The sequence below is a fragment of the Chrysemys picta genome, chromosome 20, assembly GCF_011386835.1.
Source record: "Chrysemys picta bellii isolate R12L10 chromosome 20, ASM1138683v2, whole genome shotgun sequence".
In the NCBI taxonomy this organism is placed as follows: Eukaryota; Metazoa; Chordata; order Testudines; family Emydidae; genus Chrysemys; species Chrysemys picta.
The window spans coordinates 24,979,355-25,006,683 of NC_088810.1; the positions used below are offsets into that span (position 1 = coordinate 24,979,355).

Consider the following 27,329-nt stretch of genomic DNA (forward strand, 5'->3'; position numbering starts at 1 on the left):
GCCTGGGGGCCCAGGGAGAGTCCCAGACCACAATGGCCACTCCAATTGCCTGGGCACTTGGCACCTAGCAACAAAGGCCCCTGGCTGTCCCCCCTCCTTAGGGGCCAGCTGGGTGTGAGCGGCTGGGGGACAAAGGACTGGGGAGGGGCCAGGTGGGGTTGGTAAGTGTGGGCTGCCCAGGGGAAGCTTCTGGACTCAGACTGAAGAGGGGTCAGAGGGCTCTGAGCTCTGGGCTGACCCCGCTGGACTTTGCTGTAACTTTCTGGTCTCTGTGGTAACTAAGGCCGTTCTGTGCTGTGTCCAGACACCGATAACCCTCCTGCTGTCACCCCGCTGGCTGAGAGTCCCTGCAGAGTCGGGGTGCTGTGCTGCCTTTGGGGGTGCAAGTCTCCTTCTGGGGTCCAACTCGGATGGACTCCCTGCAGGGAGCTCATGGCATGACCCAGGGGTGCTGAAGGCGCTGAGGTGAGTCCCAGGAGGTGGTGAAGCCGAGGGGCTGACACACTGACGGGCTCCTCCCAGAGCGGAGCAAGAGCTCTGGGCCTGGGGATCCGTGACATGGGACATAACCCAGGAACTTTGCTTAGTGTCACCCAGGTCTGCGCTGGCTCTGGGGCCCTGCCCCCCAGAACCTCCCCCTGAGCCCTGGGGCCCTGGCCTCTACAGCCTTCCCCGCAGCCCTGGGGCCCTGCCCCCCAGAACCTCCCCCTGAGATGGGCGTGGAAAGGTCTGAGAGCAGCAACCCCGGCAGTGTCCCCAGCACAGGGGCTCGGCGAGGGACAGCAGCTCCTTGTTCGAGCGACGCTGCCACCTACTGGGCAGGTTTGTGTTTGCAGCAGCTCACCTGGCCGCTGGACACTGAGCACTGCCTGCGGGGCTGGTCGCCCCATCTCAGAAAGACGTATTAGATTTGGAAAAGGTGCAGAGAAGGGCAACAAAAACCATCACGGGGCTGGAACAGCTTCCGTATGAGCAGAGATGAAATCTGGGGCCGTTCAGCTAGAAAGAGCCGATGAAGGGGGATATGACAGAGGGCTGTAATCACAACCGGTGTGGGGAAGGCGAAGAGGGAAGTGTTATTTACCCCTTCACATACAACGAGAACCAGGGGCCACCCAATGAAATTAACAGGGAGCAGGTGTAAAACAAATCTGAGGAAGTTCTTCACACGACGCACAATCCACCTGTGGAACTTGTTGCCAGGGGCTGTTGTGAAGGTCAAAATTATAACAGGCTTCAAAAACCCATGAGATCAGTTCATGGAGGATTGGTCTGTCAGTGGCTATTAGCCAGGATGGGCAGGGACTCAAGTCCATGCCCTGGGTGTCCCTACACATCTGACTAGGGTGACCAGATAGCAAGAGCAAAAATCGGGATGGGGATGGGGGGTAATAGGTACCTATGTAAGAAACAACCCCCAAAACTTCCAACTCTGCCCACTGGCCCAGCCCCCAGCACTGCCCACTGGCAGCTCCCCAGCACCCTCCGGGGGCCCAGCCCTCAGCACTGCTCACTGGCACCTCCCCAGCGCCCTCTGGGGGCCCAGCCCCCAACACTGCCCACTGGCAGCTTCCCAGCGCCCTCCGGGGGCCCAGCCCTCAGCACTGCCCACTGGCAGCTCCCCAGCACCCTCCGGGGGCCCAGCCCTCAGCACTGCCCACTGGCAGCTCCCCAGTGCCCTCTGGGGACCAGCCCCCAACACTGCTCACTGGCAGCTCCCCAGCGCCCACTGGCCCAGCCCCCAACACTGCCCACTGGCAGCTCCCCAGTGCCCTCTGGGGACCAGCCCCCAACACTGCTCACTGGCAGCTCCCCAGCGCCCACTGGCCCAGCCCCCAACACTGCCCACTGGCAGCTCCCCAGCGCCCTCTGGGGGCCCAGCCCTCAGCACTGCCCACTGGCAGCTCCCCAGCGCCCTCCGGGGGCCCAGCCCCCAGCACTGCTCACTGGCAGCTCCCCAGCGCCCTCTGGGGGCCCAGCCCCCAGCACTGCCCACTGGCAGCTCCCCAGCGCCCTCTGGGGGCCCAGCCCCCAGCACTGCTCACTGGCAGCTCCCCAGAGCCCTCCGGGGGCCCAGCCCTCAGCACTGCCCACTGGCAGCTCCCCAGAGCCCTCCGGGGGCCCAGCCCCCAGCACTGCCCACTGGCAGCTCCCCAGTGCCCTCTGGGGGCCCAGCCCCCAGCACTGCTCACTGGCAGCTCCCCAGCGCCCTCTGGGGGCCCAGCCCTCAGCACTGCTCACTGGCAGCTCCCCAGCGCCCTCTGGGGGCCCAGCCCTCAGCACTGCCCACTGGCAGCTCCCCAGAGCCCTCTGGGGGCCCAGCCCCCAGCACTGCCCACTGGCAGCTCCCCAGCGCCCACTGGCCCAGCCCCCAACACTGCCCACTGGCAGCTCCCCAGCGTCCTCCGGGGGCCCAGCCCCCAGCACTGCCCACTGGCAGCTCCCCAGAGCCCTCCGGGGGCCCAGCCCCCAGCACTGCCCACTGGCAGCTCCCCAGTGCCCTCTGGGGGCCCAGCCCCCAGCACTGCTCACTGGCAGCTCCCCAGCGCCCTCTGGGGGCCCAGCCCTCAGCACTGCCCACTGGCAGCTCCCCAGCGCCCTCTGGGGGCCCAGCCCTCAGCACTGCCCACTGGCAGCTCCCCAGCGCCCTCTGGGGGCCCAGCCCCCAGCACTGCCCACTGGCAGCTCCCCAGCGCCCTCTGGGGACCAGCCCTCAGCACTGCCCACTGGCAGCTCCCCAGCGCCCTCCGGGGGCCCAGCCCCCAGCACTGCCCACTGGCAGCTCCCCAGCGCCCTCCGGGGGCCCAGCCCCCAGCACTGCCCACTGGCAGCTCCCCAGCGCCCTCCGGGGGCCCAGCCCCCAGCACTGCCCACTGGCAGCTCCCCAGCGCCCTCTGGTGGGGCTAGTCCTAAACACAGTGCCTCTACACCCCTCACCTCGGCCATGTCTACCTACCTCATCCTTGCTACATCCCCCGCTCCGGCTGTGTCTATATGCCCCTTACCCTCCACAACACCCCCCCCAGCCATGTCTATCTGCCCCCTGTCCTCTGCACCCCGGCCCTGCCCATATCTATCTGCCCCATGCCCTCTACATCCCCTGTCTTGGCCTTGTTCCCCCCCCGCCCAACAGTGTAACCGTGCAGGGGGGGTGGGGGGGTGTCCGGTGAGCTCCTCCCCTCCTGCCCCCGCCCTTCCCACATCCCCTTCCCACATCCCGGTGGCACCTGTTCTGCAATGACAGCAGCTCATTGTTCGAGTGACGCTGCCACCTACTGGGCATGTTTGTGTTCGCAGCAGCTCACCTGGCCGCTGGGGTCACTGAAGTGCAGGTGAGTCTGAGCCTGAGCGAGGGACCCCAGGACTGGCTCAGCACCAGCCGCTTCAGCGTGCCTGGTTCTCTGGAAAGGTGCTCAGTGTGCAGCGGCCGGCTAAGCAGAGAACACGGGGTTAGGGCCTGCTAGGGAAGGGGATAGACAGTAAATACCATAATGGCACTATGTAAATCCTGGTTACCCCCACACACACCGGAACACTGCCGGAGGGGCTGGTCGCCCCATCTCAGAAGGACGTGTTAGCATTGGAAAAGGTGCAGAGAAGGGCAACAAAAACCATCACGGGGCTGGAACAGCTTCTGTACAAGAAGAAATTAAATCTGGGAATGTTCAGCTGGAAAAAGAGATGGCTGGGGGGGGGTGGGCTATGGTAGAGGGCTATACATCACGAATGAAGTGAAGTGTTATTTACCCCTTGACATAACACAGAGACTCTTCTCTGGGCTCTGCCATACCCACTGCTGGACCCAGCGCTGGAGGGGGCACCCAGGCACGCTCGGGCTGGCTGCACGCATCTCTCCCTTGTACAAATCTTTGGCCTTTGTGTAGCACCTTCCAACAGCTGCCCCCAGAGACCTTGGACATCCCAACCACCCTAGGGAGCAGCCCGTGGGTGTCAAGAGATTTGTCCAAGTCAATCAGTGTCAGAGGGGGGAACAGAACCCACGACACCGCACCCTGCTCTCACCACTAGGCCATGGTCCCTGTAGAGGAATTGCTGGCAGCTGCTGGAGGGGAGTGTCCAGAGCCTGGCCTGGGTCCTGCTACACTGGCCCCATCCCCCTGTTAGCAGGGGGTCCTGGCCCTGGGGGGTGAAGGTGGCTTCCCTGGGGTCACAGCTGCTGCTCCCTGGTCTGTGCGAACAGTCCTGTGTGTAGCAGACACCGCGCAGCACCGCTACGGCCGGCCGGCAGAGGGCAATGTCAGCCCAGGGATGGACACCTGGAGCCAGGGGAGGGGCTGCCGTACAGACAGCTCCATGCACTGCGGTGCCAACCCTGCACTCTGGCCATGGGCAGCAGGGGGCAGCCTCACACCCTGGCACGGTGTGGGGCTGGGGCCCAGGGGCGCGCAGGGCTGTGGACACGTAGCTGGGAGTGCGCTGCCTGTTCGCCCGGTCCTCGGACAGCCCCAGACACGGGCTCTGCAGGCAGCGGCTGGGTGGGACTTCTGGGGCACCACTTCCTCGTCCCTGCCCAGCCTTCCCGTGGCATGTGCTTGCGGTGGGGGCTGTAAAGGTTTATGAGGGGTGTAAAGGGTCATAAAAGATCATTGTTTGGGCTGGGAACACCAGAGTCACGCAGGACTGAGCAGGGGGTGCAGGGCAGGGCTGCTGGAACAATGTACAGTGGGGGAGCTGAGAGCTTTGAACCAACCTGTAACCCTGTGTATGATGGAACCACTTCAAGCCAGGGGGTGCGGCGCCCCCCAGCCCTCCTAGTTCCAGCACCTGTGGTGCCAGGGGGGGGATGGCAAAGGGCTGCACAGATTCCCTGGGGGGCTCATGCCCACTAGCGAGAGCTGGACGCACGTCTTGGTGTTACGGGCCCCCCCGTACCCAGCACAGCCCACAAACTCCAGCATGGCCCAGCGATGGGCCCGCTAGGAGCCAGCTGCTAGCACTGGGCGTCCAGCTCCCAGAGCAGGGCATGGTTTGGGGCCTCAGGGGCTGAGTGTGACTGGCTCAGTGCCAGGGGATTTCCAGCTGAGCCCTGGGGAGGGGAGGAGGCTCATGCCCCTGGGCCGGGGCTGGCACCCCAGGGAGCCCATCCAGCTCTGATGCCTCGGAGCCCTTGGGAGAGAGGAGCAGGGGCCCTGTGAAGCTGGAGGAGGGGCCCTCCCAAGGGGCGGGGAGCTGTGGTGCGGAGGGGCAGGACAGCCACTCTCGGGGAGGGGGCCCTCTGGACGTGGGAGGGGTTTGGCCACAGGGTGTGGAGGAAACATCTTGCCCTGTGGCCAGTCCTCGGTCAGTGACTCAGAGGGAACGGGAAAGGGGCTGTGGCTGGCGTTTGATAAGCGTCTCTGTGACACACCTGTGTCCACGTGTGGAGCAGGGTGGGCCGGGCACTAGGGGGAGGGGTGGGCAGCGCTGGTCCAGCTCCTGCCCAGGGCCCTGCTGAGCCTAGCGATGGCTGGGCAGGACAGGCAGCCCGGGCACCGTGCCCAGCCCCCCAGGAATGGAAGGTGGCTCGTTTGCACATGGCAGCACCTCCACCCAGCGCGTGGGACTCAGTTTTGAGCGGGGGAGAGAGAAGCCCTGAGGGAGAGACCCAGGCTCCTGGCCCAGCTGTGCTGCCTGCGCTGACCCAGGCCAGGGGTGCCCGGGGCTCTGGCCCTGCTTCTCCATAAGCCCTTTGGCCCCACTGGCATTCTTTGTCCCTGGACACAGCACTGTGCAGACGGCGCAGCCAGGTGGTGACTCAGGCGTCTCTGGGTCTGACGGGGGGGAGCGTGTCCCCCTGCGCAGAGCTGGTGCACGGTGCTCCCGGATTGTCTCCCCTGTATCCAGGGGGGCTCTGCCTGCTCCCCCTCTCCAGCCTTGAGCTCCCCTGCTTCCCAGCTGGGCATCTGATACCCCCGGCCCCAAGCCCCGCCTCTGTCCATTGTCTTCTCTCCAGGGAAACAGGGTCGTAAAGAGGTCGCCTGGGCCTCCTCTCCCCTCTTCTGTCCTCTGGGCCCTCTGGGTGGAACCGGCTGGTCAGGTCACTGGGGTCCCCTCTCCCCGCAGCCCATTGTCCTCCCACTGGCCAGAATCAGCTGCGATTCCTGAGCTGGGCCTCTGGGTCGCCAGGTCACCAGTCGCTGGGGTGTCCCTCCTCCAGGCCATCGGCTGGGGTCCCAGGTTCCCTCTCTAGTCTTGTGTCCCAACGAACTCCCTCTCCCCTCAACTCGTTAAACCAGTAACACTCAGGCAAATTGAGTCTCACCCCCTCTGCATGCAAACCACTGGAAAAACATGGAAAAACCAAGAAAATTCCCCACTTCGTCACAGGCGGAAGGGACAGAGCAGTGTTTCCTACTTCCTCCTCCCTAACCACAGGACAGGCGTTCATGTACCCCTGGGGCGTGGGCACGGCCGTGGGCCCCAGCCCTGCCTTGGCGGGGTGTTGTGATTGTCACGGAGTATTGGGGGACTCAGGGCCCTGCACCCCCGGCCTCCTGCGATTCACCATGACTCTCAGCCAGCCAGTAAAGCAGAAGGTTTATTTGGATGACAGGAATACAGTCCAGGACAGGTCTTGCAGGCACAGACAACAGGGACCCCCTCAGTTAGGTCCATCTTGGGGTCCCAGGGCATCCCAGCCCCCCTTGGGAGGTCAGAGCAATCTCTGCCTCCCCACCATCTCACCACCCAGCTTCCCAGACTCTGCCTTCAGCGACCCCTCCCCCAGCCTTTGTTCAGTTTCCCGGGCCAAGGTGTCACCTGGCCTCCAACCCCTCCCTGGGTTCTCATGTTACACACTCAGGTATTCGCCTTCGGGCAGACTATCCTCACCACACTCCCCTGTCAGCATTCACAGACCACAGTAAGAACAGTCCCAGTTCGTCACAGTGATGAAGTGGGATAAAGATGTGTCGAGGTGGGAGTGTTCTTGGTGTTTTCCCTGGGTGCTGTGTGTGTGCCTCAGTTTCCCCTATGCATTTCTCGAGTGTCTGGGGCGGGGTGATTGTTGCAGAGCCCTGGGGGGCCAGTGTGATCCTGTCTGCACAGAGAATGGCCGACACCCTGTTTCCTGGCAACTAATGGCCCGGGCCCCTCCTCTTCAAAGGTACCAACTAAAGTATTGAAGAACAAAGAGATCGGGTGACCTCCTGGCCCGGGAAAGAGACAAAGGCAGAGGAGGGGCTGGAGAGTTTCAGTATGGAGCTGGCTGGGAAAATGGAGGTGAGCCCAGACGGGGCTTTAGCCTCCCAAATGGGGCTCTGGCCTCCCTGGCCCCCCAAAATGGACCTGACTGGGGGGGTCCTGTTGTCTGTACCTGCAAGACCTGTCTTGGACTGTGTTCCTGTCATCTAAATAAACCTGCTTTACTAAGAGTCATGGTGAATCCCAGGAAGCTGGGGGTGCAGGGCCTTGTCTCCCGCAAACGCTGTGACAGGTGGGTGGTCAGCAGACTGTGGTCAGGCCCTCTCTGGGGCAGCAGGGGTTTGGGTTTGGGGCTGTAGCTGCAGCTTTCCTGAGTCAGGGGCTGGGGAGCCCAGTAACCCACCTCTGGGGCTGGGGTGGGGCAGATCAGGGGCCCAGGCACCTCAGGCACTGGCTGGCACCATGCCCTGGCTGTGCCCGGAGGCTCTCCAGGGGTCTGCCTGTCCCCATGCCAGGGCCCTGTCTGGGGCTCACTGGCTCCCACCTTCAAAAAAGAACTAGATCAGTTCATGGAGGACAGGTCCATCAATGGCTGTTAGCCAGCATAGGCAGGGATGGTGTCCCTAATCTCTGTTTGCCAGCAGCTGGGAATGGGCGACAGGGAATGGATCACTTGATGATTCCCTGTTCTGTTCATTCCCTCTGGGGCACCTGGCATTGGCCACTGTCGGAAAACAGGCTATTGGGCTGGCTGGACCTTTGGTCTGACCCAGTGCGGCCGTTCTTATGTACCTGGGGTGGTGCTGCCTGGCCCCGTGCCTGGGGCCCAGGGCCGGCGCAACCTATTAGGCAACCTAGGCGGTCGCCTAGGGTGCTAACATTTGGGGGGCGGCGACTGCAGCGGCCGGATCTTCGGCCGCCCCGGTCGTCGTCGGTATTTCAGGGGCGGGACCTTCCGCCATCTAGGGCGGCAAAAAAACTGGCAGCGCTCCTGGCTGGGCCTAGCCCCACAGTCATTTCCTTACAGAACTATTAACTTTTGTTTCCGTGTTTTCTGGCATTTCAATGTTTGCCCAGTGCCTTGCCCAGCCCGGCCCATGAGTCTCAAGCTTGTCCCAGGCTGGGCGCCTGGATCCACACGTCGACACACAGCTGGAGGGAGGAGGGCAGTGGCAGGTAGTTTCTCCCCATCACACACGGTGAGCCAGTAAGAGATGGCACTGAAGGGCGGCTCCGCCATAGGCCCCGATCCCCAGCAAGAGCTGTTCAGCCCCTGAGAACTCCAGCTGCCCTGCAGAACGAGAGCTCAGGGCTGGCACAGCCCCACCCGGCCCCGTCACAGGGCCAGGGCAGCCACTGCTCCCACCCTTCCCCAGGGACCGGCCTGTGACCAGCGGTGCCCAGTGCCAGGAACAACGCATACATACACTAGGTGTGCACCTGGGGCCCACACGTGGGGGGAGGGACCTGGGGGGCCAACAAACAGCCACACGGAGTACTTTATGGCCAGGGAAATTTGAGTGGAGGTACGACCCGCCCCCCAGTCACGATGAGCAGCGCCCCGAGCAGCAACAGAACACGCAGCCGGTCCCGGGGCAGCCACAGCACGGCCAGCCCAGCTGCAGGGAGTGCGCTGTCTAGCGCCGTGTTGTTATGCATCAGTGGGTAGGGCCCCTACGTGTGTTGTGCCTAGGGCCCCAATGGGTTAATCCAGCCCTGGCCAGGAAGCCTGGAGACCAGCTGTCACCGTCCCTGGGTGGGGGCATGTTGCCCATGACAGCAGCTCACAGGTATTTCTAAAGCTGCTACTGTTGGTGCGAGGGCAGCTGGGTCTGTTCTGGCCCCTCATGATGGTTTTATGGCCCCCTCCTCCTCTTGTCCAATTTGCCTTTGGGGCCATTGCCGGTTGCATGTGGCTGCCGTGAAACCCCATTTACTGCAGTTCAGTCCCACTGAAATACCCGACAGAGCGCTGGCGCTGATGAGAGGATTCTGGGTAACACCCAGAGGATTCTGGGTACTGCCAACGTGCTGCCCAGCAGGATTCTGGGTAACACCGGGGATTCTGGGTTCTGCCAGGGTTCTTGGTCACACCGAGGCCAGTCTCAGAGCCAGACTTTTCCTTGAGTCCATTTTACACCTGCCCAGCCATTTCCTTGGTGCGTTTCGCTGCCCTGCTCTCACCAGGGGCTGAGCTCCCCTTTGTCGGAGCAGGAGAGGGCACCTGAGGCCGGGGTACCCTGGCCCTAGATGGAGGGATGACTTGCTGGGCTGTGAGCTGGGCGGTGCTGGCTCTGAGGGATGGTCCCGCAGCCCCCTGCCCACGGACCATTGAGCTGATTAGACCACCCTGCAGGCAGCGTTGCCAAAGCAGAGGTCCGAGAGGTGCAGGAGAAACCCAGCCTAGAGCCTGACTCACCACAGATCCCTTTATTGTGCAGCACTATAAACACAGACCTTCCCAAGGACATTGTGACCCCCCGTCACGGTGGGGCGGCCGTCACAGAGCCAAGTGGTTACATTATAAAGGAGCCCCAGGCCTTTATAATGGTGCAGGCAAACGTAACCCCTGGAACCTGAACACTGCACACTGTGGGCCCCATGGCAGGATACGGCATTTGGCAAGTGATTGGGGGCAGCAGGTGCTTGGAGCTGGGGGGAGTGTCCCCCCTCGCATTGTTCATCGAGTTCCTTCATGTGTTCGAATTCGACTGCTCCGGAACCTTCCGACGCTCACTCCCACCTCCTGGGAACAGGCGGGAGCTGGGCCAGAGAGGGCTCCCCAGGCTGTGTGTGTGGGGGGGGGGGGGGCGGACACCCCATCCACAGCTCGGGGCAGTATGGGGGGGCTCCTCTGGGGAGCCCCTGCCATACTCCCTGCACTGTCCAGGCTGATTGGAGGGGGGATATATGGGGCAGCCCCTTTGCCCTCCCTTGTGGAGCGGGGGAGGAATTAAGCAGCTCCCCCTCCTGCAGGGCCATGGGCTGCAAGGGGGGGCAGTCACCCCCTCCCCACCCTGCCACACTGTGACTCCAAACGCCCCCCGTACCCCCCCGGTGCAGCAAACCCCTGCCCGGGACTGCCTTGTCGGCCCTGCCCGGCACCCTGGAGTCCAGCTGCAGGAAGCACATGGCGATGGTGGGAGCTCTGCTCCCGCCGGTCCCCGGGTGGTGCCCCTAGAGATCCTATGACGACGTGGCAGGGTTGGCGTAGAAGGCGTTGGTGCCGTTGCCGGCGGCGATCTGGGAGGAAGGAGAGGGGATGGGGTTAGAGCCAGGCTGGGCCAATCCACCGTTACCTGGCAACCAGGACCCCCAGCCAGGCAACCACCACGTACCCCTGTGGGCATGGAAACCGGGGCTCTGGGCCCGGGGAGGGAATCACTGGGCCAAGCCCTGGCGAACAGACCCCAGTGACGTTCGATACCGGCCACCCCGTCCCTGCCAGCAGGGAGAGGCCTCAGGGTCTGCTCCAGCTCTGCTGCCCCACGGCAGCACGGGGGGCATATGATGGGGCGGGAGAAGGTGACCCCACCCCAGAGCTGGCCTGGGGCTGTGGGGCTAAGGCCATTTAACAGCAGAGTGACCCACTGCCCTGACAGGCTCCCCCGGCCCCCCAGTCCCTCAGGCGGTGCCGGGCCAGAGCCGGGCCGAGGGGGCAGGGAGGCCGTTCAGTCACAGGGAGAGACGTGGAGCCAGGCTCCGTCAGGGCAGGCTGCCCCCCGCCGGAGCCCCGAGCCGGGCATGAGAGTTACACTTAACCCCCGTCCCGGGGCAGGAGCGGGGCCGCCTGGGATCCATAGGCACGGTGCCGGGGCAGAGCCCAGCCAGGCCGCCCCGGGCAAGGGGCACAACCGGCGCTGCCACGGCACCATTTGTAGAGCAACTTCTCCCAGAGCCAGGCATCAGCCCCACCTCCACCCCCCTCCCTCCCCTGCCCCACAACCTCGCTCTGCGACCCCACCCCATCCCTGCCCCACAACCTCGCTCTGCGACCCCATCCCCATCCCTACCCCACAACCTCACTCTGCAACCCCACCCCCACCCCATCCCTGCCCCACAACCTCGCTCTGCGACCCCACCCCCTCCCCGCCTCACAACCTCACTCTGCGACCCCACCCCCCCCGCACATCGCATCCCCCCAGCACATCCCCCCCGATGAGCTGACTAGTGCAGCAGGGTCCCGTGCTCACATTTCTGGCTCTGGGACCCCTTGTGCTGTTGACACCCCCCAGCTCTCCCAGGGGCGTTCATTGGGTGGGACACAGTTAGGACCGTGGGAAGCACCGTGCCACCATCGCCATGCCACCGGGGTTTGTGTTCGTCTCTCTGGTGAAATTTTCTGGGATGAGCTGACCAACTCCCCTCCTCCTCCTAACCCCCCCTCAGTGAGCAATGGGGGGCCATCCACCCTCAGCACCTGCCGCTGGCACCCCCAGCATGTGCCTGGCAGGGCTGCCGGGTACCGGGCACCGGCGTCCAGGTGTGTACCCAGGAAGTGTACGGGGACAGACATTGGGGCACACGCTGGGCGAGGGGGCACCCAGGGCAGGACCAGGCCCCGCTGCTTACGTCATTGTAGGGATGCTGCTTCTTGTCAGGGGCGCTGAAGCGCCCGTAGGTGTGGTAGTTGGGGTACTCGCTCCTGGGCTGGTACGAGGTATGTGAGCTGAGCAGATCCATCTTCCCGCGGTTCCTCCTGCGGCACGAGCAGACGATCTGAAGGGGCGAGAGGAGGCTGGTGAGTGGGGGCGGGGCACAGAGGGGATGGTGGGGTCAGGCAGGGAGCAGAGAGGCTGGAGGGGGCCTGAGGCCGGAGGGATGGGCAGCGGGGGGCACTCACCAGCAGGATGAAGATGACGATGCTCAGCACCAGCCCAATGCAGACCAGGACCAGCAGGGCGATGCCCCAGCCAGGCACGAGGGGGGCTGGCGCCGAGGTGGCCAGGGGAGAGCTGCCAGAGTTGGCTGAAACACAAGAAGGAGCAGTCAGGGGCTGGGGAGGACCCGGAGGGGAGGGATCCTAGGAGAGGGGCCCAGGCCAGGGGACGCAGCTGGCCAGGCAGAAGGGCCAGGGACAGTCAGGGGCTGTCGGAAGGGGGCTGGCCCTGGGGTGCTGGGAAGAGGCTGAGTGTGATGGCCGGGGGCCCAGCCCCAGCCCAGGGTCAGCGAGGACAGCACTGCCAGGGGGCCCAGAAGCCCTCCCCCCCCGGGACAGATACAGGCTGGGCTGGGCCGGCAGGGCAGGCACCCTCCACACACTCCAAAGCAACCCAGCCAGGGCCTCTGCTGGGAGCTGGAGGAGGCCCCGAGGGCAGCCCCGTCCTGTCTCCACAGAGCTCTGCACAAGGGCCATGGACACCAGCCCCCCTCAGCCATGGGCTGAGCCCCCAGCACAGGGGCCCCGGGACACGTGGCTGCAGAGACACTGTGGGGCCCGGCCGGAGCCTGCTCACCGCGGATACTGTCCAGCTGGAGCCCATCAAAGCTGTTCTGGCTGTCCAGCCTTTGTGTCAGCTGCTGTTCAATGCCGGTGGCGCTGATGCTGGTGTCGCTCACTCGGTACCGCAGGACGGACTCAGTCACCACCGAGCCCTGGCTGAAAAGTGTGCAGGAGAGGGGGAGTTAACTGGGCCTGGCCCTGGCCCTTCCCGCATCCCTGCCCCGGCTCCCCCATTCCCACCTGCCCCAGCACCAGCTCCCCCATTCCCTCCTGCCCCGGCTCCGGCTCCCCCATTCCCACCTGCCCCAGCACTGGCCTCCCCACACCATCCATCTGCCCCCCAGCTCCTGCCACCTGGCCCTGCCCCAATTCTCCCACAATACCCACTGGGCCCTGCACCAGCTGCCCCACCCACAACCCCCTTGAACCACCCCCCTTATGCCCCCACCTGCCCCAGCCCCAGCTGCCCACCCCCATCCCCCAGGGCAGCACACACCTGCCCAGCACGGCCTCAGGCAGTCAAAGCTCTGGGCTGTCAGACATGGCACCCCCAGGGTCACACAGATTTAGCTTCTCTCTACTCACCTTTCTCCCCCCACCCCCCCAGCCCGGAGGCAGCAGGCTGCCCCCTCCCCTGCCCACAGGTGGGGCAGCCCCATGGCACACACTGTACCTGAAACGCAGATCAGTGAATCCCAGGTAGTTCTGTCCATTCAGACACGTTGGGCAGCCGTAGATATTGACGTACTGTCACAGAGAGGGGAACAGGGTCACTGCCAGCACCCCAGCCGGCTCAGGGGGGCAGGGAGCACCCAGCTTGGCAGATCTGCCCCGGCCCCTGCCAACCTTCCTTGCTCTTCTCTGGTGTGCCGGGGCACAGGGTGTCTCCCCAGAACTGGCTGGAGAGGGGCAGAGAAGCCCAGAGCTGAGGGCAGGGTCCCAGGGGGGCCAGGGGGGCTCCCCAGACAGGATTGAGGGATTCTCCCTTCACTGCTCCAGGACAGGAGGCTGAGGGGCCTGGTGCCCAGGGCTGGGCCTGGGGGTGGGGTGGGGGCGTCTCCCCTCCCCGCTCCGTGGGGTCTCTGCCTGTGGAGCCCGAACTGTAGCAGCCACCAGAGCCCCGAAGGCTCATCACACGGCAGCTCGATGGAGCTCCCCGCGGAGCCCCCCAGCCTGGGGCTGGCAGCCGCCCCCAGCTGGCAGGCAGGGGCAGGGGGCCGGGAGGGGAGGGAGGGGCTGCTGTGCTCACCATGCTCTGGATTTTGGAATATAAATCCTTGTAGTAACTGGTGGTGGGGTCACGAAGGGAGTTGTTGAAGTTCCAGTTCACAATGCGGAACGAGAGAAAGAAATGGATCAGGGCCGGGGTCGTAATGGAGGTGCTGAGGGGTGCGGTGGTTGTGTTGCCGGGGGGTGGGGTGGTCCTGTTGCTGGGGGGCGGGGTGGTCATGTTGCCGGGGGGCGGGGTGGTCGTGTTGGTTGAGGGTGGGGTGGTTGTGTTGAGGAGAACGGTGGTCGTGTTGCTGGGGGGCGAGGTGGTTGCGTTGCCGGGGGGTTGGGTGGTTGTGTTGCTGGAGGGCGAGGTGGTTGCGTTGCCGGGGGGCGGGGTGGTCGCGTTGGTTGTGGGCGGGGTGGTCGTGTTGTTTGAGGGTGGAGTGGTCGTGTTGCCGGGGGGCGGGGTGGTCGCGTTGCTGGGGGGCAGCGTGGTTGCGTTGGTTGGGGGCGGGGTGGTTGCGTTGCCGGGGGGCAGGGTGGTCGTGTTGAGGGGAAGCGTGGTCGTGTTGCCGGGGGGCGGGGTGGTCATGTTGCCGGGGGGCGGGGTGGTTGCGTTGGTTGGGGGCGGGGTGGTTGTGTTGCCGGGGGGCGGGGTGGTCATGTTGTTTGAGGGTGGAGTGGTCGTGTTGCCGGGGGGCGGGGTGGTCGCGTTGCTGGGGGGCAGGGTGGTTGCGTTGATTGGGGGCGGGATGGTTGCGTTGCCGGGGGGCGGGGTGGTCGTGTTGCTAGGGGGCGAGGTGGTTGCGTTGCCAGGGAGCAGGGTGGTCGCGTTGCTGGGGGGCGGGGTGGTTGCGTTGGTTGGGGGCGGGGTGGTCATGTTGCCGGGGGGCGGGGTGGTCGTGTTGTTTGAGGGTGGGATGGTCATGTTGCCGGGGGGCGGGGTGGTTGTGTTGCCGGGGGGCGGGATGGTCGTGTTACTGGGGGCTGGGGTGGTTGCGTTGGTTGGGGGCGGGGTGGTTGCGTTGCCGGGGCGTGGGGTGGTTGTGTTGCTGGAGGGCAGGGTGGTCGTGTTGCCGGGGGGTGGGGTGGTTGTGTTGCCGGGGGGTGGGGTGGTTGCGTTGCCGGGGGGCAGAGTGGTCGTGTTGGGGCCCAGTTCTGCGCCTAGAAGAGAATTGGTTTGTTCAGTTCAGGAGAAAATAGAACAAAATACGGGGCACAGGGGAGCAGTAGAAACCCCTGGCAGGACAACTGAGGCGTCAGGTGCCCACAAATCAGGGGCAGTTATTTTACACAGCACGTGACTAGCCTGGGGAACTCACTGCCACTAGGTTCTAGCGAGGCCGAAAGCTCCCAGGGCTCAGCCCTCCCTCCCCCCCGCCCCCGGGACAGATACAGGCTGGGCTGGGCCGGCAGGGCAGGCACCCTCCACACACCCCAAAGCAACCCAGCCAGAGGCCTCTCCTGGGAGCTGGGGGAGCCCCCGAGGGCAGCCCCGTCTCCACAGAGCTCTGCACAAAGGCCATGGACACCAGCCCCCGTCAGCCATGGGCTGAGCCCCCAGCACAGGGGTCCGGGACACGTGGCTGCGGAGAAACTGTGGGGCCCGGCCGGAGCCTGCTCACCGCGGATATTGTCCAGCTGGAGCCCGTCTGTGCTGTTCTGGCTGTCCAGACTATCCCTCAGCTGCTGCTCAATGCCGGTGGCGTTGATGCTGGTGTTGCTCACTCGGTACCGCAGGATGGACTCAGTCACCACTGAGCCCTGGCTGCAGAGCGTGCCGGAGAGGGGGAGTTAACTGGTTCTGGCCCTGGCCCTTCCCGCGTCCCTGCCCCGGCTCCCCCATTCCCACCTGCCCCAGCACCAGCTCCCCCATTCCCACCTGCCCCAGCACCAGCTCCCCCATTCCCTCCTGCCCCGGCTCCGGCTCCCCCATTCCCACCTGCCCCAGCACTGGCCTCCCCACACCATCCATCTGCCCCTCGCAGCTCCTGCCACCTGACCCTGCACCAATTTCCCCACAATACCCACTGGGCCCTGCACCAGCTGCCCGACCCACAACCCCCTTGAACCACCCCCCTTATGCCCCCACCTGCCCCAGCCCCCGCCCCCCGCAGGGCAGCACACACCTGCCCAGCACGGCCTCAGGCAGCCAAAGCTCTGGGCTGTCAGACATGGCACCCCCAGGGTCACACAGATTTAGCTTCTCTCTCCTCACCTTTCTCACCCCCCAAGCCCAGCCCAGGAGGCAGCAGGCTGCCCCCTCCCCTGCCCACAGCTGGGGCAGCCCCATGGCACACACTGTACCTGAAACGCAGATCAGTGAATCCCAGGTAGTTCTCCCCATTCGGGCACGTTGGGCAGCCGTAGATATTGACGTACTGTCACAGAGAGAGGGGAACAGGGTCACTGCCAGCACCCCAGCCGGCTCAGGGGGCCGGGTGCTCCAACCTTCCTTGCTCCTCTCTGTGCTCTTCTCTGGGGTGCAGGGGCACGGGGTGTCTCCCCAGAGCTGGCTGGAGAGGGGCAGAGAAGCCCAGAGCTGAGGGCAGGGTCCCGGGGGAGTCAGGGGGGCTCCCCAGACAGGATTGAGGGACTCTCCCTTCACTGCTCCAGGACAGGGGACGGTGGGGCTGAGGGGCCTGGTGCCCAGGGCTGGGCCTGGGGGTGGGGTGGGGGCGTCTCCCCTCCCCGCTCCGTGGGGTCTCTGCCTGTGGAGCCCGAACTGCAGCAGCCACCAGAGCCCCAAAGGCTCATCACACGGCAGCTCGATGGAGCTCCCCGCGGAGCCCCCCAGCCTGGGGCTGTGTGACGAACTGGGTCTGTTCTTACTGGGGTGTGTGAATGCTGACAGGGGAGTGTGACTAGGATGGTCTGCATCGGGGGATGGGAGTCTGCCCGAGGGAACATACCTGAGCTTGTAACATGAAAACCCAGGAAGGGGTTGGAGGCCGTGTAACTCCGGGGCCCGGGAAACTGAAAAAGGCTGTGGGGGGGGGGTCGCTGAAGGCAGAGTGCTGGAAGCGAGCTGGAGAGATGGCTGTGAGGCAGAGATGGCTCTGACCCCCCCGAAGGGGGGTGGGCTGGGATGCCCTGGGACCCCAAGCTGGACTTAACTGAGGGGGTCCTGTTGTCTGTGCCTGCAAGACCTGTCTTGGACTGTATTCCTGTCATCCAAATAAACCTTCTGCTTTACTGGCTGGCTGAGAGTCATGGTGAATCGCAGGAAGCCGGGGGTGCAGGGCCCTGAGTCCCCCAATACTCCGTGACAGGCTGGCAGCCGCCCCCAGCTGGCAGGCAGGGGCAGGGGGCCGGGAGGGGAGGGAGGGGCTGCTGTGCTCACCATGCTCTGGATTTTGGAATATAAATCCTTGTAGTAACTGGTGCTGGGGTCGAGCAGGGAGTCATTGAAGTTCCAGTTCACAATGCGGAATGAGAGAGAGAAATGGATCGGGGCCGGGGTCGTAATGGAGGTGCTGAGGGGTGCGGTGGTCATGTTGCCGGGGGGTGGGGTGGTCCTGTTGCTGGGGGGCGGGGTGGTCATGTTGGTTGGGGGCGGGGTGGTTGTGTTGCCGGGGGGCGGGGTTGTTGCATTGGTTGGGGGCGAGGTGGTCATGTTGAGGACAATGGTGGTTGTGTTACTGAGGGGCAGGGTGGTCGTGTTGCTGGGGGGTGGGGTGGTTGTGTTGCCGGGGGGCGGAGTGGTTGTGTTGTTTGAGGGTGGGATGGTCATGTTGCCGGGGGGCGGGGTTGTTGCATTGGTTGGGGGCGGGGTGGTCGCGTTGCCGGGGGGCGGGGTGGTTGTGTTGAGGGGAAGGGTGGTCGTGTTGCTGGGGGGCGGGGTGGTCGTGTTGGTTGAGGGCGGGGTGGTTGTGTTGCTGGAGGCCTGGGTAGTCGTGTTGCCAGGGTTTTGGGTGGTTGTATTGCCGGGGGGCGGGGTGGTCGTGTTGCCAGGGGGTGGGGTGGTCGTGTTGGGACCCAGTTCTGCGCCTAGGAGAGAATTGGTCCATTCAGTTCAGGAGAAAATAGAACAAAATATGTGGCTCAGGGGAGCAGTAGAAACCCCTGGACGGGGAAACTGGGGCAGCAGGTGCCCACAAATCAGGGGCAGTTATTTTACACAGCAGTGACTAGCCTGGGGAACTCACTGCCACTAGGTCCTAGCGAGGCCGAAAGTTTCCAGGGCTCAGCCCTCCCTCCCCCCCGCCCCCGGGACAGATACAGGCTGGGCTGGGCTGGCAGGGCCGGCACCCTCCACACGCCCCAAAGCAACCCAGCCAGGGGCCTCTGCTGAGAGCTGGAGGAGCCCCCGAGGGCAGCCCCGTCTCCACAGAGCTCTGCACAAGGGCCATGGACACCAGCCCCCGTCAGCCATGGGCTGAGCCCCCAGCACAGGGGCCCCGGGACACGGGGCTGCGGAGACACTGTGGGGCCCGACTGGAGCCTGCTCACCGCGGATATTGTCCAGCTCGAGCCCGTCTGTGTTGTTCTGGCCGTCCAGCCTTTGTGTCAGCTGCTGCTCAAGGTCGGTTGCGTTGATGCTGGTGTTGCTCACTCGGTACCGCAGGATGGACTCAGTCACCACCGAGCCCTGGCTGCAGAGCGTGCCGGAGTGGGGGAGTTAACTGGGTCTGGCCCTGGCCCTTCCTGCGTCCCTGCCCCAGCTTCCCCATTCCCACCTGCCCCTGCACCAACCTCCCCCATTCCCTCCTGCCCCTGCACCAACCTCCCCCATTCCCACCTGCCCCTGCCCCAACCTCCCCCATTCCCTCCTGCCCCTGCACCAACCTCCCCCATTCCCTCCTGCCCCTGCACCAAACCCCCGCCCCATTCCCACCTGCCCCTGCCCCAACCTCCCCCATTCCCTCCTGCCCCTGCACCAACCTCCCCCATTCCCACCTGCCCCTGCCCCAACCTCCCCCATTCCCTCCTGCCCCTGCACCAACCTCCCCCATTCCCACCTGCCCCTGCCCCAACCTCCCCCATTCCCACCTGCCCCAGCACTGGCGTCCCCACACCATCCATCTGCCCCTCGCAGCTCCACCCAGCACAGCCTCAAGCAACCAAAGCTCTGGGCTGTCAGACATGGCACCCCAGGGTCACACAGATTTAGCTTCTCTCCTCACCTTTCTCCCCCCCAGCCCGGAGGCAGCAGGCTGCCCCCTCCCCTGCCCACAGGTGGGGCAGCCCCATGGCACACACTGTACCTGAAACGCAGATCAGTGAATCCCAGGTAGTTCTCCCCATTCGGGCACGTTGGGCAACCATAGGTCTTGTTGTACTGTCACAGACAGAGAGGGGAACAGGGTCACTGCCTGTTGCGGATTGTGGGGGAGTTAGGGCCCTGCACCCCCGGCTTCCTGCGATTCACCATGACTCTCAGCCAGCCAGTAAAGCAGAAGGTTTATTTGGATGACAGGAATACAGTCCAAGACAGGTCTTGCAGGCACAGACAACAGGGCCCCCCCTCAGTTAGGTCCAGCTTGGGGTCCCAGGGCATGCCGGCCCACCCCCCTTGGGGGGTCAGAGCCATCTCTGCCTCCCAGCCATCTCTCCAGCCTCCTTCCAGCCTGCTTCCCGCCCTCTCCCTCAGCGACCCCTCCCACAGCCTTTGTTCAGTTTCCCGGGCCCCGGAGTCACCTGACCTCCAACCCCCTCCTGGGTTCTCATGTTACAAGCTCAGGTATGTTCCCTTGGGCCGGCTCCCATCCCCCGATGCAGACCATCCTAGTCACACTCCCCTGTCAGCATTCACACACCACAGTGAGAACAGTCCCAGTTCGTCACATCTCTCCCCCCTTCGAGACCGAACTGAGCAGGGTCACTTTAGCCAGTGACCCGGGGAAGTTCGAACCTACCCCCGTTCCCATGGATGCCCCCGCATCCCTCCAGTTCCTTGGTGAGAATTACACCAGGCCCCTTCCGTTCCACGCCCCCCCTTAGGTCGGGGGTGCTTGATGGCACTCGCAGTTCGCATGTGGGCAGGTTTATGCGGCCTGTGCCCTTTTCCCACCCCCATACCTCTGGGGCTCCAACTGGGCTGTGGTCTTCTCCCAGCGCTCCAGTCTGGAGGTCTGTGCTTTGGGCTCTCTTGGTTTAGAGCCGCCCTTTTAACCTTGGCCACCCTCTGGAAAGGATCCTTTATGCTGGGCAAGGGTCCTAAAGCTGTTTTCCCCTTGTCCCAGGCCTTCCTCCCCCTCTGACAGGGGTCACAGGATCCGCAGTACTGTCGGACAGTAACAAAGACCCCAGGCCAGTAAAAGCTCCGTAGCAGCCTCTGCTGGGTACGCCAGGTTCCCTGGTGCCCTGAGAGGGGAATGTCATGGGCCCGGCACAGCAGCTGGCGGCGATACTTCTGGGGTACCACCAGCTGCCTCCTGATCCCCCCTGACTCCATTTTCCCTGGGGGAGCCCATTCTCGGTACAGGAACCCCTTCTCCCACAGGAACCTTTTCTGGCCACCTCGTCCCATGGTCTGTACCGCATTGAGGTCGGCCAGGTCCCTTATTTTCCGCAAGGAGGGGTCTCTCTGTAGCTCGGCCTGGAACTCAGCAGCTGGGACAGGGATGGCCACCTGCTCTTTCTCGCCCGCTGGGTCCGAAGCTGCAGCCTCCCTGAGCCGCGTCCCTGGGCGTTCCCTCCCCACCAGGTTAGGGTCCTGCGCCTCAGGCAAGGCACCCCCCCCAAGGCCAGGGCGCAGGGCCCCTCGCCGGCTCTGACTGCGGGTCACAACCAGTGCCTTTTGGGGGTTGCTTGGCCAGTTCTCCAGGTCCCCCCCCATCAATACCTCAGTGGGCAAATACGGGTGTACCCCCACATCCTTGGGGCCCTCCTTGGCCCCCCACTTCAGGTGTACCCTTGCCACGGGCACTTTGACTGGTGTTCCGCCCACCCCCGTCAGGGTCAGGTAGGAGTTGGGCACCACCTGATCTGGGGCCACCACCTCGGGCCGGGCCAGCGTCACCTCTGCGCCCGTATCCCAGTATCCATTGACCTTCCTCCCATCCACCTCCAGGGGAACAAGGTACTCTCTCCGGAGGGACAGCCCCGCGCCCACCGTATAAACCAAAAACCCTGAGTCTGGGGCATCCAGCCCCGTAGAGGAGCTGGCCTGGGGCCCTTCTCTCTCTTGAGCAGTTGATAAGCTGCCAGCCCCTCTTGCGTGAGAAGCCTGCCCCTCGTCCGTCTGGGCCTCTACCAAGTTAACCCTATGCGGGTTCGGTCTGCTCAGTCTGTCCTTGAGCTTGGGGCACTGGGCCCGAACGTGGCCTCTTCGGCCGCAGTAATAGCAGCTCATGTCCTGTGGGTCCCCTCGAGCCGGTCGGTTGTCCCTGACGCTGGGCATTCCCCGTGGGAGGGGATTCCCCATATTCCCTCTTTGGGAGGTCCCAGGGTGACTCTCTCTCTGCATCGCGGCGGGCCTGTTCCTTTGGGGCTCCTCCCTGCCACCCCCTGACCGGCTCTTTACAAACTCATCAGCCAGCTGCCCGGCGTGTCGCGGGTTCTCTGGCTTTCTGTCCACCAACCACAGCCTCAGGTCGGATGGGCACCGCTCATACAGTTGCTCCAGTACCAGCAGTTTAATCAGGTCCTCCTTCGTCTGGGCCCCACCAGCCCACTTGCTGGCGTATCTTTCCATGCGGACGGCTAGTTGCAAATATGAGATCTCAGGGGTTTTATCTTGACCCCGGAACCTTTCCCGGTACATCTCAGGAGTCAGCCCAAACTCTCGTAGCAGGGCCTTTTTGAATAGTTCGTAGTCCCCTTTCTCTGCCTCTCCCAGTTGGCGGTACAATGCCACGGATTTGGGGTCCAGTAAGGGGGTAAGGACCCGGAGTCTGTCCGCGGGATCCACCCGGTGCAGCTCGCAGGCCGTCTCAAAGGCCTCCAGGAAGTCATCCATGTCCTCCCCCTCCTTGTATGGGGCCATGATGCACTTATCAAAGCTCCGTGCAGTCCTGGGTCCCCCCTCACTCACCGCAGCCGGGGGTTCGCTGCCCTTCAATCTCGCCAGTTCCAGGTCATGCTGACGCTGTCTCTCTTCATGCTGTCTCTGTCTCTCATTCTCCTCCCGTTCATGCTGTCTCTGTCTCTCTTCACGCTGATGCTGTCTCTCTTTCTCCTCCCGTTCATGCTGTCTCTGTTGTTCACGATCCTCCAGCTCTCTCAGTTTTAGCTCTTTCTCCCATTCCAGCCAATTCCGCTCCACGGATGCCGAACGTCGCCGGGAGGATCCTCTGCTGGCCGGCGAGCTTCGCCGGGGGGACCCCCTGCTGGCCGGGGGGGTCACGGCGCCTTCGGTATTTGCTGGGCTCCTCCCCACCCTTCCCCTAGGCATAGGAAGGAGGGGTCTCGGGAAGCCCTCAGCAGCCGGCTGACCACTCCCAGCTGGGACAGACACTGGTGCCTGCGCTGCATTTGCCAGGCTGCTTCCCTGAGACACAGGGATCAGTTCATTCGCACGATCTTCCGCCTCCAGCTGGGCAATGAGCTGTTCTTTGGTGAGCCTCCCAATGCGCAGCCGCCTCTGCTTGCACAGCTCCACCAGGTCGCTCTTAAGCCGCTTGGCATACATCTTCCTGCTGGCCACTCACCGGCCTGTGTGCTCACAGCTCCCCACAGTTCCCAGGGGGACCCCTAGTGTGCCAGCCCTTCTCGAGGTCACCACCTCTCTGCCAGGGTCGAGCTGCAGACTCCTCCGCCCCTGGGACCACTCGCTGCGATCCCCCCGGGGGACCCTGTTACCGCAAAAGTCCTTCTCGCTGGTCACACACTCCCAGGGGTAATAACCGTCTCTCTCCCACTCTTCAGCGTGCCTGGTCCCCGTCAATCCCCCTTCGTTTTACTGCTCCCCAGTCACTTACTGCAGGAAGCGCCATCCACGGGGTGCAGTAGATCCCGCCGCTGCCACCAGTTGTTGCGGATTGTGGGGGAGTTAGGGCCCTGCACCCCCGGCTTCCTGCGATTCACCATGACTCTCAGCCAGCCAGTAAAGCAGAAGGTTTATTTGGATGACAGGAATACAGTCCAAGACAGGTCTTGCAGGCACAGACAACAGGGCCCCCCCTCAGTTAGGTCCAGCTTGGGGTCCCAGGGCATGCCGGCCCACCCCCCTTGGGGGGTCAGAGCCATCTCTGCCTCCCAGCCATCTCTCCAGCCTCCTTCCAGCCTGCTTCCAGCACTCTCCTTCAGCGACCCCTCCCACAGCCTTTGTTCAGTTTCCCGGGCCCCGGAGTCACCTGACCTCCAACCCCCTCCTGGGTTCTCATGTTACAAGCTCAGGTATGTTCCCTTGGGCCGGCTCCCATCCCCCGATGCAGACCATCCTAGTCACACTCCCCTGTCAGCATTCACACACCACAGTGAGAACAGTCCCAGTTCGTCACACTGCCAGCACCCCAGCCGGCTCAGGGGGGCAGGGAGCACCCAGCTCGGCAGATCTACCCCAGCCCCTGCCAACCTTCCTTGCTCTTCTCTGGGGTGCCGGGGCACAGGGTGCCTCCCCAGAGGTGGCTGGAGAGGGGCAGAGGGACCCAGAGCCGAGGGCAGGGTCCCGGGGGGTGCAGGGGGACTCCCCAGACAGGATTGAGGGACTCTCCCTTCACTGCTCCAGGACAGGGGACTGTGGGGCTGAGGGGCCTGGTGCCCAGGGCTGGGCCTGGGGGTGGGGTGGGGGCGTCTCCCCTCCCCGCTCCGTGGGGTCTCTGCCTGTGGAGCCCAAACTGCAGCAGCCACCAGAGCCCCGAAGGCTCATCACACGGCAGCTCGATGGAGCTCCCCGCGGAGCCCCCCAGCCTGGGGCTGGCAGCCGCCCCCAGCTGGCAGGCAGGGGCAGGGGGCCGGGAGGGGAGGGAGGCGCTGCTGTGCTCACCAGGCTCTGGATTTTGGAATATAAATCCTTGTAGTAACTGGTGCTGGAGTTGAGAAGGGAGTCGTTGAAGTTCCAGTTCACAATGCGGAACGAGAGAGAGAAATGGATCGGGGCCGGGGTCGTAATGGAGGTGCTGGGGAGCGGGGTGGTCGTGATGCTGAGGGGTGGGGTGGTCGTGTTGCTAGAGGGCGGGATGGTCATGTTGCTGGGGGGCAGGTTGGTTGTGTTGCCGGGGGGCGCTGTGGTCATGTTGCTGGGGGGAGGGGTGGTCACGTTGCCGGGCGGAAGGGTGGTCATGTTGCCGGGGGGCAGGGTGGTCGTGTTGCTGGGGGGAGGGGTGGTCGTGTTGCTGGGGGGCAGGTTGGTTGTGTTGCCGGGGGGCGCTGTGGTCGTGTTGCCGGGGGGAGGGGTGGTCGCGTTGCCGGGGGGAGGGGTGGTCGCGTTGCCGGCGGGCAGGGTGGTTGTGTTGGTGGGGGGAGGGGTGATCGTGTTGCTGGGGGGCAGGTTGGTTGTGGTGCTGGGGGGAGGTGTGGTCGTGTTGACGGGGGCAGGGGTGATTGTGTTGCTGGGGGACGGGGTGGCTGTGTTGGTGGGGGGTGGGGTGGTTTTGTTGCTCAGGGGAGGTGTGGTCGTGTTGACGGGGGGTGGGGTGATTGTGTCGGTGCCGCCAGTGAGGCTGGTGGTGCCCTGTGCTGCGCCTAGGAGAGAATTGGTCCATTCAGTTCAGGAGAAAACAGAACAAAATATGGGGCACAGGGGAGAAGTAGAAACCCCTGGACGGGGCAGCTGAGGCATCAGGCGCCCATGAGTCAGGGGCAGTTATTTTACACAGCACGTGACTAGCCTGGGGAACTCACTGCCACAAGGTCCTAGTGAGCCCGAAAGTTCCCAGGGCTCAGCCAAGGCCTGGACGGTCACAGGGACAAGGGGGACAGATGGTGACCCCGAGGGGACAAAGCCGCTCCAAGGAAGGGGAACGTCACTGTCCTCTGGAGGTCGTGCAGGAGCCGGGGGTGGCCCCTGGAGGGCAGGTCCCGGGGCCGTGCTGACGATCTCCGTGCCCGTTGGATGGGAGCGACTGGAACGACTGGGGTTGCAGCCTGATGCACCGAGTCCCCCTACCCCGCTCGAATTCAGAGAGGGCTGTGCTGCCGGGGCTCAAACACCCCGATGTGGGGTCTGATGTGGGCTCCAGCATAGCTCAGCCCCACTGCGGATCAGGCACCTTCCCCGAGCCCCGTGTCTGGGGTCGGACTCGGTGTGTGGAGCTGGGTGTCGGGAGCCCCTGGTCCCGTCTGGAGCTGCCTCACGTCCCCAGCAGAGACAAGCTCTGCAGGGGCTGGGGATCTGCCTCCCCCCCCAGGTTCCCCGGAGCGCTCCCCACACCCCCACCCTCGTGTGCCCTGTGTGGAGCGAGCCGTGGGGCTGGCTGGGCTGGGCTGGGCTCTGTGTTCTGGCCCATTGGTGAGGAGTTTTACTTGGCTCATTCCCCAAGCACCTTTTGTTGGCGTCGGTAGCTGGGGGTCCAGAGCAGGGGCCTGGCAGCGCCAGCCTGGCCAGAGCGTCCTGCCCACCAGGGGCTCCCGCAACCTCTGCCTCCCTCCGTGCTGTGGAAGGTGCCTGAAGGAACGGCGCTGACCCCATGGTCAGGGCCCTCCCTGCCCCTCCTGGCCTCTCCTCCGCCTGCCGACACCCCCAGGCGGTAAGAACGGCCGGGGCTCCAGCCCTGGAGCGCTGAGGCTCTGACCCCGTCCCTCCTGGGCCTCGCAGCGCCCGGCTGGGGCGTCCTGCAGAGCAATTCCTGCCACTAACCCAGCAGCCCACCCCGATGCAGAGAGCACAGCCGGCCAGTGGGCAGCGCTGCCCCGTCCACAGGAGGCCCATGGGCCCCGCAGTCCTCGGCCTGAGCCCACAGCCGGGGCCTGTCCTGCAGCCAGCACCAGCCTGGGGCTAACATCCCCCCTTCTCTTAGGGCGCCGTGTCCCGGTCTCCTGGCAGGTCACGCAGGGCGTGGGCCCCCTGCACTCGCAGTCAGGGATCTACATGCTGCCCCCAGGGTCCTGGACAGGACGTTCCCTGCTGGGCCGTTAGCACTGGGCTCAGCCAGACTGACCCAGGCCAGACACACCAGGGTCAGCCCCTGGGCAGAGGCACCAATGGCTGTCGGCCAACGCCCTCCTGGGTCCCAACCCGCTGCTCCTGGGCATCGTCAGCAAGGGTCCCTGGGGGAAGAGAAAGGGCTCCCCAAAGCACCCACCCCAGGGGAGAGGGGACCCCAAGAACACTGGGCCCTGGGGGGGGGGCTGGGCAGAGGGGACCCCAGGAACGCCAGGCGCTGCCCATTGTTTTCTGGGTCACTGCGGCGCCTGGGACAATCAGGCCCCACTCGCCCATTCCGCCCCCTCCCACCTCCGAGCAGCAGATCAGCGGCTAAAGGCAGCGGAACAGAGCTGGGCCCTGGGGCTGCCCGACCTGCTGAGCCACGGCCCCACCCCTCAGATCCTTCTAGGAACGGACAGAAACCTGCCCCGGGTCCTCCGCCGTCCCCACTCCACTACTCCCCCAACCCCCTGCGCAGCCCAGAGCCCCGGGGTGGGGCCGATCCGGCTCCAAGTGCCATTCACCTGTGGCCAGCAGCAGCAGCCCTAGACCCAGCCGCAGGGCAGCTGTGCCCAGACTTCGGGGCTTCATGGCAGGTGGTGGGGTGGGGGGCTCGGCCCCGGGTGTCCCAGCACCGGGCTCTGTCGCTCTCTGCCTCACTCGATGGGGCTGCGCCTCCCGTTAGCCCGCAGGGCTCTCCACAATCCAGGAATTGGGAACTGGCAGTGGTTCTGGGGTTGGAGCTTTATAGCAGCACCTGCGAGCAGGTGGGGAGGGAGGGAGGCAGGCCGCACCCAGCGGGCTGGGCTGTGACACAATGGGAATTTTTCATAATATTTCAGATGACTATTGTCTGTGCCTCAGTTTCCCCTATGTGGTGCATGGGTAACTAGGTGGGGGAAAGGGTTGTTTGCTCTTTGCAGAGACCCAGAGACCCAGGCCTGACCCACACAGAGCTGCCTGGGGGCCCAGGGAGAGTCCCAGACCACAATGGCCACTCCAATTGCCTGGGCACTTGGCACCTAGCAACAAAGGCCCCTGGCTGTCCCCCCTCCTTAGGGGCCAGCTGGGTGTGAGCGGCTGGGGGACAAAGGACTGGGGAGGGGCCAGGTGGGGTTGGTAAGTGTGGGCTGCCCAGTGGAAGCTTCTGGACTCAGACTGAAGAGGGGTCAGAGGGCTCTGAGCTCTGGGCTGACCCCGCTGGACTTTGCTGTAACTTTCTGGTCTCTGTGGTAACTAAGGCCGTTCTGTGTTGTGTCCAGACACCTGATAACCCTCCTGCTGTCACCCCGCTGGCTGAGAGTCGCTGCAGAGTCGGGGTGCTGTGCTGCCTTTGGGGGTGCAAGTCTCCCTCTGGGGTCCAGCTCAGGGGAACTCAGTGCAGGCAGCTCATGGCGTGACCCAGGGGTGCTGAAGGTGCTGAGGTGAGTCCCAGGAGGTGGTGAAGCCGAGGGGCTGACACACTGACGGGCTCCTCCCAGGGACTGTCCCAGAGCAGAGCAAGAGCTCTGGGCCTGGGGATCCGTGACATGGGACATAACCCAGGAGCTTGCTTAGTGT

The 27,329-nt window shown here is 64.4% G+C and overlaps 1 protein-coding gene across 3 annotated transcripts; it reads right to left on the bottom strand.

The window, feature by feature from the left end:
- Positions 1 to 9,558: 9,558 nt before the first annotated feature.
- On the bottom strand, positions 9,559 to 26,510 carry LOC112061628 (mucin-2-like). 3 transcript variants are annotated; one of them, XM_065574230.1, is made up of 13 exons: positions 26,294 to 26,510; positions 23,670 to 24,367; positions 19,006 to 19,079; positions 18,251 to 18,393; positions 17,142 to 17,788; positions 16,106 to 16,179; positions 15,424 to 15,566; positions 13,836 to 14,962; positions 13,260 to 13,333; positions 12,600 to 12,742; positions 11,987 to 12,111; positions 11,716 to 11,862; positions 9,559 to 10,386 (listed from the first exon to the last, which is right to left on the bottom strand). In XM_065574230.1, the coding sequence occupies exons 1-13, from the start codon at positions 26,358 to 26,360 to the stop codon at positions 10,330 to 10,332; spliced, it is 3,519 nt and encodes a 1,172-aa protein (XP_065430302.1). In that variant the 5' UTR covers positions 26,361 to 26,510; the 3' UTR covers positions 9,559 to 10,329. The 3 variants fall into 3 exon arrangements, with proteins under 3 accessions (XP_065430302.1, XP_065430301.1, XP_065430303.1); XM_065574229.1 differs by lacking the exons at positions 23,670 to 24,367; positions 26,294 to 26,510 and adding an exon at positions 20,724 to 23,177; XM_065574231.1 differs by lacking the exons at positions 13,260 to 13,333; positions 13,836 to 14,962; positions 15,424 to 15,566; positions 23,670 to 24,367; positions 26,294 to 26,510 and adding an exon at positions 20,724 to 23,176.
- Between the last annotated feature and the right edge of the window lie 819 nt (positions 26,511 to 27,329).